A 16,950-nucleotide genomic window follows, 5' to 3' on the forward strand; every position below is an offset into this window, starting at 1 on the left:
TATGTTCCAATTATTTAAAATGCACACTCAATTCGCAGGACGGCTCTGTAAAGCAAACTGGCTCTGTAAAGCAATATGGCTCTGTAAAGCAATATAAACTGTTGTCCACAATCAGCAAACAATTGATAGTTAGAGTCCGGCACCTTCAAGCTAAAGGTGATAGTGTCCCGCAAGTAAGTGGGGCAGATGTATATATTCACATCTACTGTTTGTTCCAGTGCCCTCTCAATCTCATGCCCACACTTCTGAGCTGACAGTCAAGAACTTGAGAATGCTGTTATAAAGTAAACTGCTCCAAACCGAGCCCGGTCTTACCCTTCACCGCTGTTGTAGCGTTATTCCAGGAGGCCGCACACCCGCAGCGTCCCACGTGGTGTGCTACTGCCTGTACGCGGCGTCCCACGTGACCTGGTTTCCAAGGGGACCGGATGCAAGCTCGTATGACGTATAACTTGTGCGTCAGCGTCCACTCTGTGCTTTTAGTTACGTGACTCTTTCTTTTCTTTGCCGGCTTTCTCGCTTTTTCCTTGCTCGTGTGTAGATCAACGCTTACTCTAGTCACCGCCAGACGCGTTTCGGGGTCTCAAGCCCCTTCCTCAGTGGCCTACTGGGTAAGCGGATCTTTGCTCTTTATAAAGGGTTAGCTCCACCCTCCTTCCTCCATATTATTTCTGCTTCCACTACTCTATGGGGTGGATTTGCTTTGCGTGAACCGAACTGTCACCTTGATGTGTCTTTTTAACATACATCTTATATAAAATACATTAAAACAATAAATACAATTGCCCCATATCTATAAAATTGATATCAGAGAAGACTGCAAGGTCTCACATGAAAAACGCATGAAAAACGCATCAAAACTGCATCGCGTTTTCCATGCGTTTTTTCTTAAAATTTACTTTTCCTTGTCTAAAACCTCAATTTTGCCATCATATGTTGGGATGACCAGCCCAATCATAGCTGGAACCATACATTTGCCTTTCCTTCAAAGATTTAGAATTTCCTTAAATTTGTGTAGGCGAATATTACTGATCTCTATGTAGTTGGGAGAAGCCGTCCTGCAGGGAGGGGAAATCACAGTGTCGGTAAAACGGCCAGACTACGATCTCCCATCTCCACAGGACAACCCTCACAAAAACCCAAAGACCTCAAGCTCTGCATTGAGGCCTCTAGGAATGATGGTGTCATACTCGAAGATCCTTCTGGATTCTTGTCGTGACATGTGTGCAATATGGTTTCCCCCTCTCCAGGCTTTTTTGACTTTTTCAATTGCCACAAATTTTAAACTTGTGGGGTCACAGTTATGTATTAGTTTAAAATGTTTAGATAGAGAGTGCGTCTCCAGGCCTTTTTTGATATTTGCCACATGCTCTGCCACTCTCTTTTTCAGCGTTCTTTTGGTTCTGCCTATGTACTGCTTCCTGCATCCACATTGTAACAGATAGATAACATCTGTGGAATCGCAGGTTAGGCATTCCTGTATCTCCAAACTGAACGTATTAACTGTGGATACCACTTTCGTGGTCTTTTTTTGGGAAACTGGTGATTTTACAGTTGGAACACCTGCCGCATTTAAAGAATCCATTTACTGCTAACCAATTGTCTTTTACTTTTTTATGGCTTTCCTTCCTCAATTGCACTGTCGGGGCTATCTTCCCGGCCAGGTTATTTGCCCTAGTGTAGGTGATTTTGAGAACTTCACTTAAAAGGGGGCCAACCCACTTATCATTTAGCAGGTGTCCCCAATGTTTGCGAATGCTCCTCTCAATAGTCTTGTACTGAGAATTAAAAGGTAAAATAATTCTCAGTACCTCATCACAACCTTGGGGATCCTTTACCCGAAAGAAATCTTTTCTTTCCATTTTTTTCACTTTTACAAGTGACCTTTCGATCACCTGTACCGGGTAATCTTTTTCTAGCAATTGTTCTTTCAAAACAGTCGCTTCCTCCTCGAACCTGGCATCTTCAGTACAGTTCCGCCGTAGCCTGCGGAACTGACTGGTTGGCACATTGATTAACCAGCGGGGTAAATGACAGCTAGCGTATCTAATAAAGCTGTTTTTAGCGACTGGTTTGAAAAAAGTATTGCATTGTAGCTGGTCCCCCTTCACCCATATCTCTAGATCTAAAAATTCTACTCTTGATTTACTAATACTAGGGGTGAATACCAGATTTTTATCATTCTTATTGATGTCTTGAAGAAATAAATCTAAGGATTCTGCTGTATTTTGCCATATGAACAGGACATCGTCTATGTAGCGCCGCCATAGCACCAGATCCAACCCCAGCCTCGGCATGATGACCTCTTTTTTCCCATTGAGCCAAAAACAAGTTGGCATAGCTGGGGGCGAACCTGGTGCCCATGGCGGTGCCAGTTCGCTGTACATAGAACTCCCTATCAAAGGAGAAATAATTGTGGGCCAATATATATCTAACCCCTCCCAATAGGAACTCCAACTGCTCACTAGGGATACCTACATCTCCCGACATTTGTTCTTGTAGAGCTTGTATGCCCTGGGTGTGGTCAATGATGGTATACAAAGACCCCACATCCAAGGTCCCCAAGATCCAGCCATCCACCCACCTGATCGCCTCCAGGGTTCCGACTATGTCAGTAGTATCACGTATGTAGGATGGTACTTGTTTGACATAGGGTTGAAGCCATTTATCTATGTATTTTGATAAATTACATGATATGGATTCAATCCCAGACACTATCGGTCGCCCTGGAGGCGACTGCAGGTTTTTGTGGATCTTGGGGATACAGTAGAACATTGGTATCCTTTTCTCAGTATTCAGTATAAACCTGGCCTCCTGTTCCGAAAGAAAGTCCATCTCCACTCCCCTTTCACAGTATATTTTTAACGTTTTATAGTATTCTTCTGTAGGATCCCCTTTCAATTTTTGATACGTATTTCCTGAACTCAGTTGTTTTTGACACTCTTTCATATAATCTTCCATATTCTGTACTACTACCGCCCCACCTTTGTCAGCTGGCCTAATTATAATGTCATTCATCTCCTGTAATGACTTGATCGCCTTCATCTCTTCTCTATTTAGATTCGCGTTAATCCTACGGCTTTTTATTCCTCGCAAGTCTCGTTCAACATTATTTTTAAAGGTCGCCATTTCACTACTGATCTCTTGCCTGGGAAATTTCTTTGATTTAGCTTTCAGATCAGTATGTGAATACCTACTGATGCTTCCTTCACTATCCATTTCTCTGTTGACCGGATTTTTCAAAAAATACTTCTTGAGGCATAGCCGTCTAATGAATTTCTCAACCCCAATATATGTGGCAAACTTGTCCAGAGGATTTGACGGGGCAAATTTGAGGCCCTTATTCAATAACTGTACCTGGGGGTCTGTAAGTACAGTATCACTAATGTTTATTATGTTGGTCGTCGGTTGTGTGAATTTCTGTGTATCCTTCTTTCGTGCATGTCGTCCTCTCCTAATTGTCCTTTGTGTTCTTGCCACTTTGATCTGGTCAATATTGGCGTGTGATATTGTTCTGTGTTCTGTTGATACCTGTGTTGTTGTCGTGGTGGTGGAAAATTGTCCCTGTCCCGTGTGTGTTCTATCGGACGCTCCCTCAAATTGTAATCGTGTGCATACCCCTGTCTGTAATTGTGTTTCCTCATGTTCTGCCGTGGTGGCGTGGGAGTACGTGTGTTCTTGTGTTTCCTCACATTCTGCCGTGGTGGCGTGGGAGTACGTGTGTTCCTTATTCGTGCTCTGTGGTGTGGTGGAGTGTAATCTAAAAAATGAGGTGTAGCCAGTGTTTCAAATCTATTTGAAATTTTTACATTTCCATAGTCTATATTGTGTTCCTGAGTGTTCCTGTTCCTGTTTTGAAAGAACAATTGCTAGAAAAAGATTACCCGGTACAGGTGATCGAAAGGTCACTTGTAAAAGTGAAAAAAATGGAAAGAAAAGATTTCTTTCGGGTAAAGGATCCCCAAGGTTGTGATGAGGTACTGAGAATTATTTTACCTTTTAATTCTCAGTACAAGACTATTGAGAGGAGCATTCGCAAACATTGGGGACACCTGCTAAATGATAAGTGGGTTGGCCCCCTTTTAAGTGAAGTTCTCAAAATCACCTACACTAGGGCAAATAACCTGGCCGGGAAGATAGCCCCGACAGTGCAATTGAGGAAGGAAAGCCATAAAAAAGTAAAAGACAATTGGTTAGCAGTAAATGGATTCTTTAAATGCGGCAGGTGTTCCAACTGTAAAATCACCAGTTTCCCAAAAAAGACCACGAAAGTGGTATCCACAGTTAATACGTTCAGTTTGGAGATACAGGAATGCCTAACCTGCGATTCCACAGATGTTATCTATCTGTTACAATGTGGATGCAGGAAGCAGTACATAGGCAGAACCAAAAGAACGCTGAAAAAGAGAGTGGCAGAGCATGTGGCAAATATCAAAAAAGGCCTGGAGACGCACTCTCTATCTAAACATTTTAAACTAATACATAACTGTGACCCCACAAGTTTAAAATTTGTGGCAATTGAAAAAGTCAAAAAAGCCTGGAGAGGGGGAAACCATATTGCACACATGTCACGACAAGAATCCAGAAGGATCTTCGAGTATGACACCATCATTCCTAGAGGCCTCAATGCAGAGCTTGAGGTCTTTGGGTTTTTGTGAGGGTTGTCCTGTGGAGATGGGAGATCGTAGTCTGGCCGTTTTACCGACACTGTGATTTCCCCTCCCTGCAGGACGGCTTCTCCCAACTACATAGAGATCAGTAATATTCGCCTACACAAATTTAAGGAAATTCTAAATCTTTGAAGGAAAGGCAAATGTATGGTTCCAGCTATGATTGGGCTGGTCATCCCAACATATGATGGCAAAATTGAGGTTTTAGACAAGGAAAAGTAAATTTTAAGAAAAAACGCATGGAAAACGCGATGCAGTTTTGATGCGTTTTTCATGCGTTTTTCATGTGAGACCTTGCAGTCTTCTCTGATATCAATTTTATAGATATGGGGCAATTGTATTTATTGTTTTAATGTATTTTATATAAGATGTATGTTAAAAAGACACATCAAGGTGACAGTTCGGTTCACGCAAAGCAAATCCACCCCATAGAGTAGTGGAAGCAGAAATAATATGGAGGAAGGAGGGTGGAGCTAACCCTTTATAAAGAGCAAAGATCCGCTTACCCAGTAAGCCACTGAGGAAGGGGCTTGAGACCCCGAAACGCGTCTGGCGGTGACTAGAGTAAGCGTTGATCTACACACGAGCAAGGAAAAAGCGAGAAAGCCGGCAAAGAAAAGAAAGAGTCACGTAACTAAAAGCACAGAGTGGACGCTGACGCACAAGTTATACGTCATACGAGCTTGCATCCGGTCCCCTTGGAAACCAGGTCACGTGGGACGCCGCGTACAGGCAGTAGCACACCACGTGGGACGCTGCGGGTGTGCGGCCTCCTGGAATAACGCTACAACAGCGGTGAAGGGTAAGACCGGGCTCGGTTTGGAGCAGTTTACTTTATAACAGCATTCTCAAGTTCTTGACTGTCAGCTCAGAAGTGTGGGCATGAGATTGAGAGGGCACTGGAACAAACAGTAGATGTGAATATATACATCTGCCCCGCTTACTTGCGGGACACTATCACCTTTAGCTTGAAGGTGCCGGACTCTAACTATCAATTGTTTGCTGATTGTGGACAACAGTTTATATTGCTTTACAGAGCCATATTGCTTTACAGAGCCAGTTTGCTTTACAGAGCCGTCCTGCGAATTGAGTGTGCATTTTAAATAATTGGAACATATTCAATGATGTACCATATTTTATGTATGTTTTAGGGGTGTAATCTTAATTTAAATTTTATTAAATTGTATTATCATCATCCCTCAGAGTGTTATCATTTGAAGAGTGCCCCCCCATACCTGGTTTTTTATCCAGTGACTAAATGTAAATTAATGAAATTCAGACATCATATACGGCATATATAGAAGAAATCCCAGCAAACGTTGTGTCTTGATGGTATGTTGTTTTTTTATTGCATCAAATCAAATCGATATGTCCTACACCCAGGACGCGTTTCGGCTAGCATGCCTTCATCAACAGGTGAAAAATAATCAGACAATACAGGTATATAAAGGAAATAATGTACCGCCTCTGATGTCTTGCCCATAAGGGCGGGACCAATTAATTAAACACATCCTGTGATTAACTCAGCAGTGTATGGAAGGACAAGAAAAAAAACAAATGAACCAAAATAAGCTGAACAAATATATCCAAATACCATATTTTCTGGTGTGGGATCCCTTAATGGACCGTCTATGTCTGAAAAACATTCAAATATAACCATAAATCTTGTGAATAAATCACATCTCAAATATGCATGATCTCATAATCCCTATTCAAGCCCCTTGGATACAAAGTGTCCAATGTATGGATCCAATAAGCTTCTCAATAGCCTTTTAATGTCTCCTCCTCTTCTTGGTCTTTTTAATCTGTTCCACTATCTGAAATCTGAGTTGGGCTATAGTATGCTTGCACTGATCAAAATGAAACTGGATGGGTAACATATAAGATTTTTTGTTCTAATTGTTGATTTATGTTTTCCAATGCGACCCCTTATTGTTTGTCTCGTCTCCCCTATGTATAATAGGCCACAAGGACATTTTATCAAATAAACCACATTAGTGGATTCACAAGTGAAAAAACCCTCTATGGGAAATGGTCGTCCATTATAAGGGGGATAAAATGTAGGGCCCTTAATATGGGAGCACTGAAGGCAGTGTAAACATGGAAAAGTCCCCTTACGCTGTGTTGTCAGGACCTGTTGTTTTAATATCACTTTCGTACCTCCTAAATCAGCATGCAAAAGTCTATCCCTATAATTAGGGTTTCTTTTGTTACAGATCAAAGGTGGATTTTTAAATTCCTCAATCGAGGGGTATGCTTTCCCCAACAAGTGCTAATGTTTACGTATAATATTATCGAACCTCTGATTATAGGGATGATCCTTGTGCACCAATGCTAATCTAGAAGATTTTATGTCCTTGGTTTTACCTGATTCTGTATTCAATTCCTTCAAAATTGAGGGGGGATATCCCCCTCTCCTCAAATATACTGGACATTTATTTTATCCTAGTTATTTGTACATTCGGATCCGTAACTATTCGTTGGACTCTCTGGAATTGTGATTTAGGAATTGCCCTCTTTAGGGATGGTGGATGGAAACTGGAGAATTGAAGAATGCTATTTCTATCAGTTTCTTTTCTAAATAAGTCAGTTGATAAATTGCCCATTTGATCCTTAATTACTAGTGTATCTAAAAAGCTCACCATATTATTATCACAAATCAATGTAAACTTTAACTCATCATAAACATGATTCAGATGGTCAAGGAAGGCTGATTGGGTCTCACTACTGTATCCACGACTTTGAGTTTTGACAAAGCGGATGCCGAGAGGATTCTCTCACAGGTAACGTCTACTCCTGATTTCTTGAATATTCCCACAAGCGAGTTTAAGAAGCGGCATTGGGAACGTGAACTTAGAAGATTAACATCATATGAATTACACGCTACTACATTAGCAGAATACCATAAGGTGCAGAGGATCCCGAGGGGCCTCAGGGTACATCTGCGTCCAACATTTTTTCCTGAAGATCCTGAGTATTGTAAGGACTTCGAGAGGATTATAAATAAATGCTCTTACGATTTTATGTTATTAACCATTAATCGCATACAAACAGCGGTGACTGAAATACAAATACAGGTCTCTGCCACAGAGCAACAGTTGAAAGATTCCGTAACCTTGGAAGAATTCGATAAACTAAAAGAATTGGTGGACGAACATATTACCACATACAGAAAAGAAACAGAAGATAAAAAAAATCTAAATTCTTACGTGATAGCGAAGATTATCATCTGAACAAAGTATACAAATGGCAAGACACTTCATCCCGCCAGCAATCTGGTTACAGAAGACCAGCAAAACCAGGATCCTATACTTCCAGCTCTGGAAACGAATGTACAGGACCACAAGAGATTTGCCCTTTTTTTCGGCGTTGAAGGGGAGGCGCGCAGGCCGCAAGCATCGGAAGGGATGGGATCGAGCCAAATGATCCAGATGCGCTCTCAGGTAAGAGCCAGTCCCTCGTGATTAATTTATCTTCGAGAAGTCTTAATCCCAATCAAATATCGGCTCTGCAAAAAGGACTTTCATTCAGTCCGTCCACCGTTTTCGATAGTTTTCAGTTCGATGTGGATTTGAACCAGTTTTTTCGAAAATTAAGATTAAAGGTACATTTTGCTACATCAGGCGAACATTCGCAAGATGGGGATGTGGCAGAGGGGGGCCATTGTGGCTTACGTCTGGTGGATCTAGGGCTTAAAAATAAAAGCCAATATATGCCTCCTAAATACCATCCGATTGAAACTTTTATATCCAGTTGGTGAATAAGGAGATACAAAATCAGATTGATTCCGTTAAAAGGGGTGATTTAAAAATGGTACAAAATGTAACATCGCAAGAAAAAATGGCGATTAGATCTTTGATGAAGGATAAGAATATAATTCTGAAACCGGCAGACAAAGGGGGTGCGATTGTCCTGATGGACAGAGATAAATATGTGACTGAAGTTATGCGACAGCTTTCTGACCGCAATACATATGAACAGTTACACTGCTGAGTTAATTAATTGGTCCCGCCCTTATGGGCAAGAAGTCATGAGAGGCGGTACATTATTTCCTTTATATACCTGTATTGTCTGATTATTTTTCACCTGTTGAAACGCATGCTAGCTGAAACGCGTCCTGGTTGTAGGACATATCGATTTGATTTGATGCAATAAAAAACAACATACTATCAAGACACGACGTTTGCTGGGATTTCTTCTATATTACAGTGGAGACTGCTCCTATCCCGTGCAACGTGCATTGGGTAAGTGCTGGCAACCTCTTTCTAACAAAGCTAGAACCAGAGATCTCCCCATTCATTGCTCTGCTAGATTTATATTGATCTGACAACTCAAGGGGAGTGTCTTTTCTGCTGCAGCTAAGGGGGCGTGTCCATGATCTCCCTATCACAGCTCAGGAGGCAGTAGAAGGATGAAACTGAGCATGAGCAGCCATCTCAGTGAGCAGGACAAAGAAAGAAGAAAAAGAACAGGTGGCACTATACAGATACATTTTATTGAATAACTCGGTAGTTATGCTAAATTTTTAATAACGTGCAATTACGAAAGTATTCAGATGCTGGTTTGAAAACTGTACAATATTTTTTGTGGGACAACCCCTTTAAGAAGGTTATCCCAAAAGTTGGAAACTGTATTTTAGGGTCATACATACACAAATTTTGTCTGGCAGTATGCAGTATTTTGTAGCTGTTTTTGCCTTATTTTTTTTGTAGTGTTTGCAAACTGTGTGTTTGACCACTAGTGTGTTTTTATGGTGTGTTCCCCCTATGCAGAATGTGATGTGAAAACACCTAGGAAAATGCCAAAAGCTACAGCTTGCTACATTTTTGGAAAGAAACAAGAAAGACAAAAACGCCACCTAATGTGAAAAGAACCCTGCAATAGTACTTGTGTTCAGCTTTTGATATTTCATGTAAACCTCCAACTAACAAACATCTGGAGCTGGTGTTTTTACTGCAAAAAAAACGGATATAGAAAAAGCTAGCCCCCTAAGTCTCCTTGCGCACATGAGTTTTGGCTCTGTTGTTTCTTTGTGTTTTAAAAATAAAATGCTAGAATAAGTGTAATTGTTATGGGCAAATCATGTCTTATCTTTAGTGTTTTCTTCATGGTGTTTTACCCCATAGAGAAGGTTTGGCAAAACTCCAATAAAAAAGCAAGAAAGGCAAAAAATAATTACTCCATCTAATGAACAGGAACCCCAGTAGTCGAAAATGGCTGCTTTTTGTATATCCCATAGACCTTCACCTAACTTTTTACTGCAAAAAAAAAAAAAAACGCTTCAAAAGGCACCGGTGCAAAAGTGCAGGAAAGCACTAGTAAAAACTACATGTGAAAGTACGCTTGTATACCTGCATATCTGAATGACTCGCTTGCCTTTCTGCGGGTGAGCAGTAGCTCATCAAGCACCCGCATTTTCCAGGATGCATTGCAATTATCTCTTGTTAACCCCTTGCTTCCTGCATAGAAAATAGTCTGTCACATACGGTCGTAGAGTAGTTCCACACAATTTCCTTCTCTACTGTCTAGATATAGTTATACATTTCTATTATGTTTGGAACTAGAGATGAATGAAATACTTGGACTGTACTGTCATATAATGTCAATGTAAGTTACTTATAAAGTGTATTTGTTTTTCAGTCAGGAAAGCTTGAGTCTCATTATCCTAAGGTTTCTGGGCACAGAGGAAATGTGTTGGACATCAAGTGGAACCCCTTTGACGACTACGTCATTGCTTCCTGCTCTGAAGATGCTTCTGTAAGTTCATAAAATATAATTTGACTAGATTTTGTCATGAGACCTCTCTCAAGATGCTAAAATGTAGCTACTGTACCTATTCTTATACGTTCTGAACTATTGTACGTTCACTAAACCCTATGGTAGCAACTGATGATCTGTGACTCCTATACTATGTTGCTTTTTCTAGAGAAAAGTATTTTTTCCTGCTCCCCACTGAAATATTTTACTGTAAATCTGGAAGTTGTTTCATTGTAGACGGTAGCGTGCAACTACAGTACATAAGTTCTGTATCATAGGAGTATCGCCATGAAATGTTTGCAGTTGTGATCCCCTTCATAATAATTGTTGTATTTTTATTTAATTTTTTTTGTCTGAACGACCGCTGTTACATACCAGTCACACCCTGAAATCAACCACAATGACGTGCAGGTCCTGTGTGTAGTGACTGTACAAAATGTAGATTGACATCTTATGACTATGGTTTAGATTTGTCCATGACTATAGTAATGAAAAATCCTTCATCAATGACACAACCTACTGAGAAGGTGGACAGTTGTCCTGTGCTTTTCTGACTTGTGAGTGGAATGGTAAAGAAAAACAGGAGGAAGTTCACACCAGAATGGGGGAGGAATGCAGACGACTATGGTCATGAATTGGAAGTTCATGTTTACAACCATGATGTCTTCACTCTCAGAAAGCCTTGCCCTCCATTTAGATTAGATTCATGTAATACAGTCTCTAGAGCTTACATAGTAGTGAGCAAAAACTGTTCTATGGGAGAAATCCATTGTGGCTGCACAGAAATCGAACCATGTTTATATCGGCACCATCAGAGCAACACAACAGTGTGGCCAGGATTGGCAACATTTTTTATTTTTTATTTTTTATTTTTTTTTAAACAACTTATCCTAAAATCACAGACAGCTAACCTTTTGTACAGACTAATTGGAAAACCATAATGAGCGGTAAAGATTATAAGTAGTGTGAGGCAAGCATGCTTGGCTGAACACCATTTTGACCGTGTGTGCTCGAGCGCAATGCTAGAGTCTCCTCTACGCACATTTGTTGGCTGCAACGCAGCCAATAAACGTGCAGGGAAGTACTGGCACTCACTGTAATGATGTAGCCATGTTGGTTGGTGGCGTTACAGTGATTGGCTGGCCGGAACGCGTCATCGGGTGCTATATAGCACCCGATGACACGTGGTTTGACTTAGTCTTAGTCAGGGCGAGCTGCAGCAGAAGGGACAGATAGTGTAGGGACAGGAATTGGTTTGTTAGGCAGGTTTTACTGGTGAAAGGTGTTGGAGATCCAAAAGTCCTTTTAAGGACTATTGTTTTATCTGGCTGCAATATATATTAGCCCAACCTGCGCTAAATTGCGTGCAATTGTTTGGCCGCTGCTGACAGTGACACAACCTCTGCTACATCTGTTGTTACATTTGCGCATCCTAAATAGCTGTGACATTCAGCGCAATTGTTTGGCCGCTGCTGACAGCAACATTACCTGCGCTACATCTCCTATATAATGTTTGCGCATCCTAAATTTCTGTGGCTTTCAGTGTAATTTATTTGCACATACACTTACAAAACCTGCGCTACTGTACGTGTGACATATTTGCAAGCATATATACCATTCAATGTGGGCGAGGCGAGCAGTAAGGGACGGGGAAGTGGCCGTGCTGCTGATGGAGCACAAGAAAGACACTCCTTCACGATACCTAGCTTCATGCCCAGTTTGCAGGGCGGCGCAGGACACCACTCTCTAAGTCACACCACTGAGACCAGGTGGTCGGTTGGATTGCAGCAGATAATGCTTTCAGTCAGTTAAGCACCACTCTGTCTTCCACAAAGTCCAGTCTCAGTAGCCAAGAGTCTGGTTAACAGAATCTTCACCCTTATCCTCCTTCCTCCCACCATGGAGATTCTTTGCAAACATGTGATCCCACACTCGGATATTCCCAGGAGCTCTTTTCATCACCATTCCTTGATTTTGGCCTCTCGCCAAGCCCGCTTGAAGAGGGACATGAGGAGATCTTGTGCACTAATTCCCAAACTCTTGAGCATCCACAGTCAGAGACGGCAATTAGTGTCTCAAGAGGTTGATGATGAGGATGAGACACAGTTGTCAGTAAGTGAGGTTCTTGTTAGGTCAACAAGTCAGGAGGATGACCAGAGTGAGGAAGTGGAAGAAGAGGTGGTGGACTATTAAATCACTGACCCAACCGAGGAAGGTGGCAAGCCGAGCAAGGACAGCAGTACAGAGGGGAAGGGATCCGCAGCACCGCAACAGACTGGAAGAGGCAGTGTGGTGGCAAAAGGGAGAAGGCGGGCCACACCAAACAGGCCCGCAACTGTACCCCCTAGCACCCCATTGCGGCAATCTCCCTTGCCAAGGGGTAGGTGTTCCGCAGACTGGCGCTTTTTTGAGGAAAGTGCGGACGATAAAATAATTATTTGCAACCTGTGCCGTACCAAAATGAGCAGGGGCCTGAACACTAGCAACCTCACCACCACCAGCATGATCCGCCACATGGCATTAAAGCACCCTAATAGGTGGGCCGAACGCCTGGGTCCACAATCGTTGTCTGCGGATCACACCACTGCCTTCTTTTCCCCTTTGTTACGTGCTGGCCAATCCCCTATTCAAGATGCAGGCCCGGATGCCTCCCACCCTGCACCTGGACCTTTGCAAGCACCATTATCTACCACATCCACTTCGGTGTCCCAGCGCAGCGTACAGATGTCCATACCCCAGGCCTTTGAATAAAAGCGCAAATACCCAGCCACCCACCCACAGGCCATAGCACTAAATGCGCAACTTTCCAAATTGCTGGCACTGGAAATGTTGCCATTTAGGCTTGTGGACACTGAGGCTTTCTGCAGCCTGATGGCGGCGGCGGTCCCTTGTTACTCAGTCTTACACCAGCATGTGTCCCATAACATCACCCGTGCCCTGACCAACGCAGTTATTGGGAAGGTCCACTTAACGACTGACACATGGACAAGTACTTTTGGCCAGGGACTCTACATTATCATGACTGCACACTGGGTGAATATTGTGAAGGCCAGGAGCGAGTCACACCCTGGGATGGCAGGTGCTACCAACACCAAGTATTGCAGGGCCCTACTTCAATCAGGATTTCTGCCACCACCTACATTAGTGGCTGCAACCCTTCCCCCCCCCCCCCTTCTCCTCCTCCACTTCCACCTCTGAATTCTCATCTTGCAGCACCAGTCAGCCATCAGTCAGTAGCTGGAAAAAGTGTAGCACTGCAGTGGGGAAGCCGCAACAGGCTGTGCTGAAACTAATTTTCTTAGGTGACAAACAGCACACCGCCAAAGAGCTGTGGCAGGGTATAAGCGACCATACTGAGTTGTGGCTCTCTCCACTCAACCTACAACCAGGCGTGGTTGTGTCTGATAATGGCCGTAACTTGGTGGTGGCTTTGGAGCTCTGCAAGCTCGCACACATACCATGCCTAGCCCACGTGTTCAACTTGGTGGTTCAGTGGTTTCTCAAAACCTACCCCAATTTGCCTGAGCTACTGCTGAAGGTGCGCCGAGTGTGTGCCCATTTCCGAAAGTCGTCTCCAGCTGCCGCCAGTCTGGCAACGCTGCAGCAGCACTTGCAATTGCCAGCTCACCAACTGTTGTGCGACGTGAGCATGTGCTGGAACTCCATGTTCCACATGTTGGCCAGTAGTGGAATACCAGCTGCAACATGGTCGTCGCCTTTCCAGTCAGCTTCCGCTCTTCGCAAGCGACGAGTGGGTTTGGATGTCTCATCTCTGTGACGTTTTACGCAACTTTGAGGAATCAACACAGATAGTGAGCGGCGATGCCGCTATTATCAGCGTAACCATCCCACTTCTGTGTCTACTGAAACGCTCGCTGCTCACAATGAAGGCAGGCGCTTTGCATGTGGAAGAGGTGGAAATGGGGGAAGACAGTACACAGGGTGATAGTCTTTTCAACGCGAACTGGATGATGAGGAGGAGGAGGAGGAGCAGCAGGAGACGGTTGAGTCCGCTAGAGAGGGTAGTACCCATAGTAGGTTTATTCCATCTGTTCAGCGTGGATGGGCCGAAGAGGAGGAAGAGGATGAGGACATTTAGAGTCATCCTCCTGAAGAGGACAGCGAAGTCTTGTCTGTTTGGACTCTGGCACACATGGCTGACTTTGTTATGCTGCCTTTCCCGTGACCCTCGCGTTATACGCATTTTGGCCAACACGAATTACTGGTCGTTTCTCTTCCCGACCCCCGCTACAAAGAGAACGTCTCATCTCTCATTCCTGTGGTGGAGAGGACTAGCAAAATAGTGCAATACCAGAAGGTCCTTGTGAGAAAATTGCTTTAAAAATTTGTACGCAGTTCCTTGGCCAACCAAGGAGGGGAGACGAGGGGAACACACAGAGTTCCAACAGAGGCAGGGCAACACTCCAAGGCCAGGGACAGTTTCATGACACCCCGCCAGCACCCTCACCCTGATGTGCAGCCTAGTGTCACAAGGAGGGAAAGTTTTGGAAGATGGTGGAGTACGTAGCAGACAGTGTCAGCGTCCTTAGTGATCCCTCTGTGCCTTACAACTATTGGGTGTCCAAGCTGGACACGTGGCACAAACTGGCGCTCTATGCCTTGGAGGTGCTGGACTGCCCTGCCGCCAGCGTTTTGTCAGAGCGGGTATTTAGTGCTGCTGGGGGCATAACTGATAAGTGCATCCGCCTGTCAACTGAAAATGCTGACAGGTTGACTCTTATCAAAATGAACAAGGCCTGGATTTCCCCTGACTTCTCTACTTTACCAGAGGAAAGCAGCTGAACATAAAGGCACTTTAAGGGTCTATTTACACGTCCGTAGTGTATTGCGGATCCGCAATGCACCCGGCCGGCACCCCCATAGAACTGCCTATTCTTGTCCGCAATTGTGGACAAGAATAGAACATTTTTTCGGCAGCACTGTGTGCTGTCCGCATCACTTCCGGCCCCATAGAGAATGAAATGAATAGGTCCGGATTCGTTCTGCAACGTTGCAGAACGGATCCGGACTCATTCTACGGACGTGAAAAAGGACCTTAAATGTGGCTTTTATGGTGTATTGAATGCACTGTATTCCCATGCACCCCTTACACCACAAAAAAGGGTATATGGGTTCAATCTTCCTTTTCTTCTTCTCCTCCTCCTCCTCCATCATATCAACATGCCTATTAGGCTGCCCTCGCTCCTAATGTTTTAGAGGGTCAGCTCAGCAGAAGGCCCTCGACCCTAATATTTGAGATGGTCAGATCAGCAGCAGGCCCTCGTCCCTAATGTTTTAGGTGGTCAGATCAGCAGGCCCTTGCTCCTAATGTTTTTGAGGGTCACCAGCAGGCCATCAATCATAATTTTTCAACACTGTGTATGATGCCCCCCTTTATGTGTAATAAAGGGTGTATTGGAGTGCTGTTCCTTGTAATTTTTGGCAGCCCTTTCACTTAGTGCATAGGCTTTATGAGTGTAGGAGTTCCACTACCTGAACAATTGTACCACAATGTGAATAAGGCCATCCATTATGTGATATACAGGTTGTATCGGAGTGCCTCTTCCTTGTAATTTTTGGCAGCACTTGCACTTTATATACAAGTAAATGTACAGGAAAGAATGTTTCCTAACAATTTTTCATCTAAAATTGAATTTATCTTCGGTTTTGTGCGTATTATTGTCAGTCTGTAAAAGTGGCGTACTACTCGGACAACATCGTTCCCAGCAGCAACCTGGGAGTCCAAGATGCATACAGACATCCTACCCATGCTGTCCCAGAACCATTTCAGTGGTGTTTCTATCAATTACTGACCTTTTCCTATGAACCAAGCACCCTCCCCTCTTCACAGTAGGGGGTGCCTGGTTTAATGCTCAGGTTCTCCCATTGACTTCCATTGTGCTCGGTAGAGCACCCGAGCATCCCAAAGTGTTCTACTCAAGCACCAGAGCACCCGAGCACTTGTTGCTCAATCAACACTAATTATAAGTAATACATTTCTGTAGCTTAATATACTGAGAAGAGCTCATCACCAGCATTTACTGTGCGCTGCAAAATGATGAGAATTGCCACCAAAATAATCTAATCAAGTATCACCAGCCTCCAAAAATTAGACACATCTATTTTTAATTTTTAACGAACACAAGAAAAAAGTTGCCTATTTTTACGCACTGTCCAGAAATTTCTGGACAGTTGGCGACCCTGACAAAGGCCTCTCTCTAGTAGTTCTTGTGCACTAGAAACTGTGGAATATTATAACTCTGACAGCGTCTCTTTATCATTGTACTCACCCTGTCGTCCACATAAGAACTGCTGGCAAGAATTTGATTTACAAGTGGTTATTGGGAAACATCCTATGTCTGCTTTGATACATTTTGCTACACAACTATTCAGAATTTAGGGTCAGATTTTGAAGTAAGCCACATTGATTCATGGATCCATCCTGCCTTTTGTCAGTGGATCTGGTGGGAGTACGGTTTTCTTTCTACATGTTAATACTCATTAAAACGGTTATCCAGTTAGC

The 16,950-nt window shown here is 43.4% G+C and overlaps 1 protein-coding gene across 2 annotated transcripts in view; it reads left to right on the forward strand.

The window, feature by feature from the left end:
• Positions 1 to 16,950, forward strand: part of CORO2A (coronin 2A) — a 192,696-nt gene that overhangs the window by 122,637 nt on the left and 53,109 nt on the right. For both annotated transcript variants that reach the window (XM_044271266.1, XM_044271271.1), the window contains one exon: positions 10,311 to 10,427. In XM_044271266.1, coding sequence (XP_044127201.1) covers positions 10,311 to 10,427 — 117 coding nt within the window. The remainder of the gene's footprint in view (positions 1 to 10,310; positions 10,428 to 16,950) is intronic.

This window comes from Bufo gargarizans, chromosome 1 (genome assembly GCF_014858855.1).
Source record: "Bufo gargarizans isolate SCDJY-AF-19 chromosome 1, ASM1485885v1, whole genome shotgun sequence".
Taxonomy (NCBI): domain Eukaryota; kingdom Metazoa; phylum Chordata; class Amphibia; order Anura; family Bufonidae; genus Bufo; species Bufo gargarizans.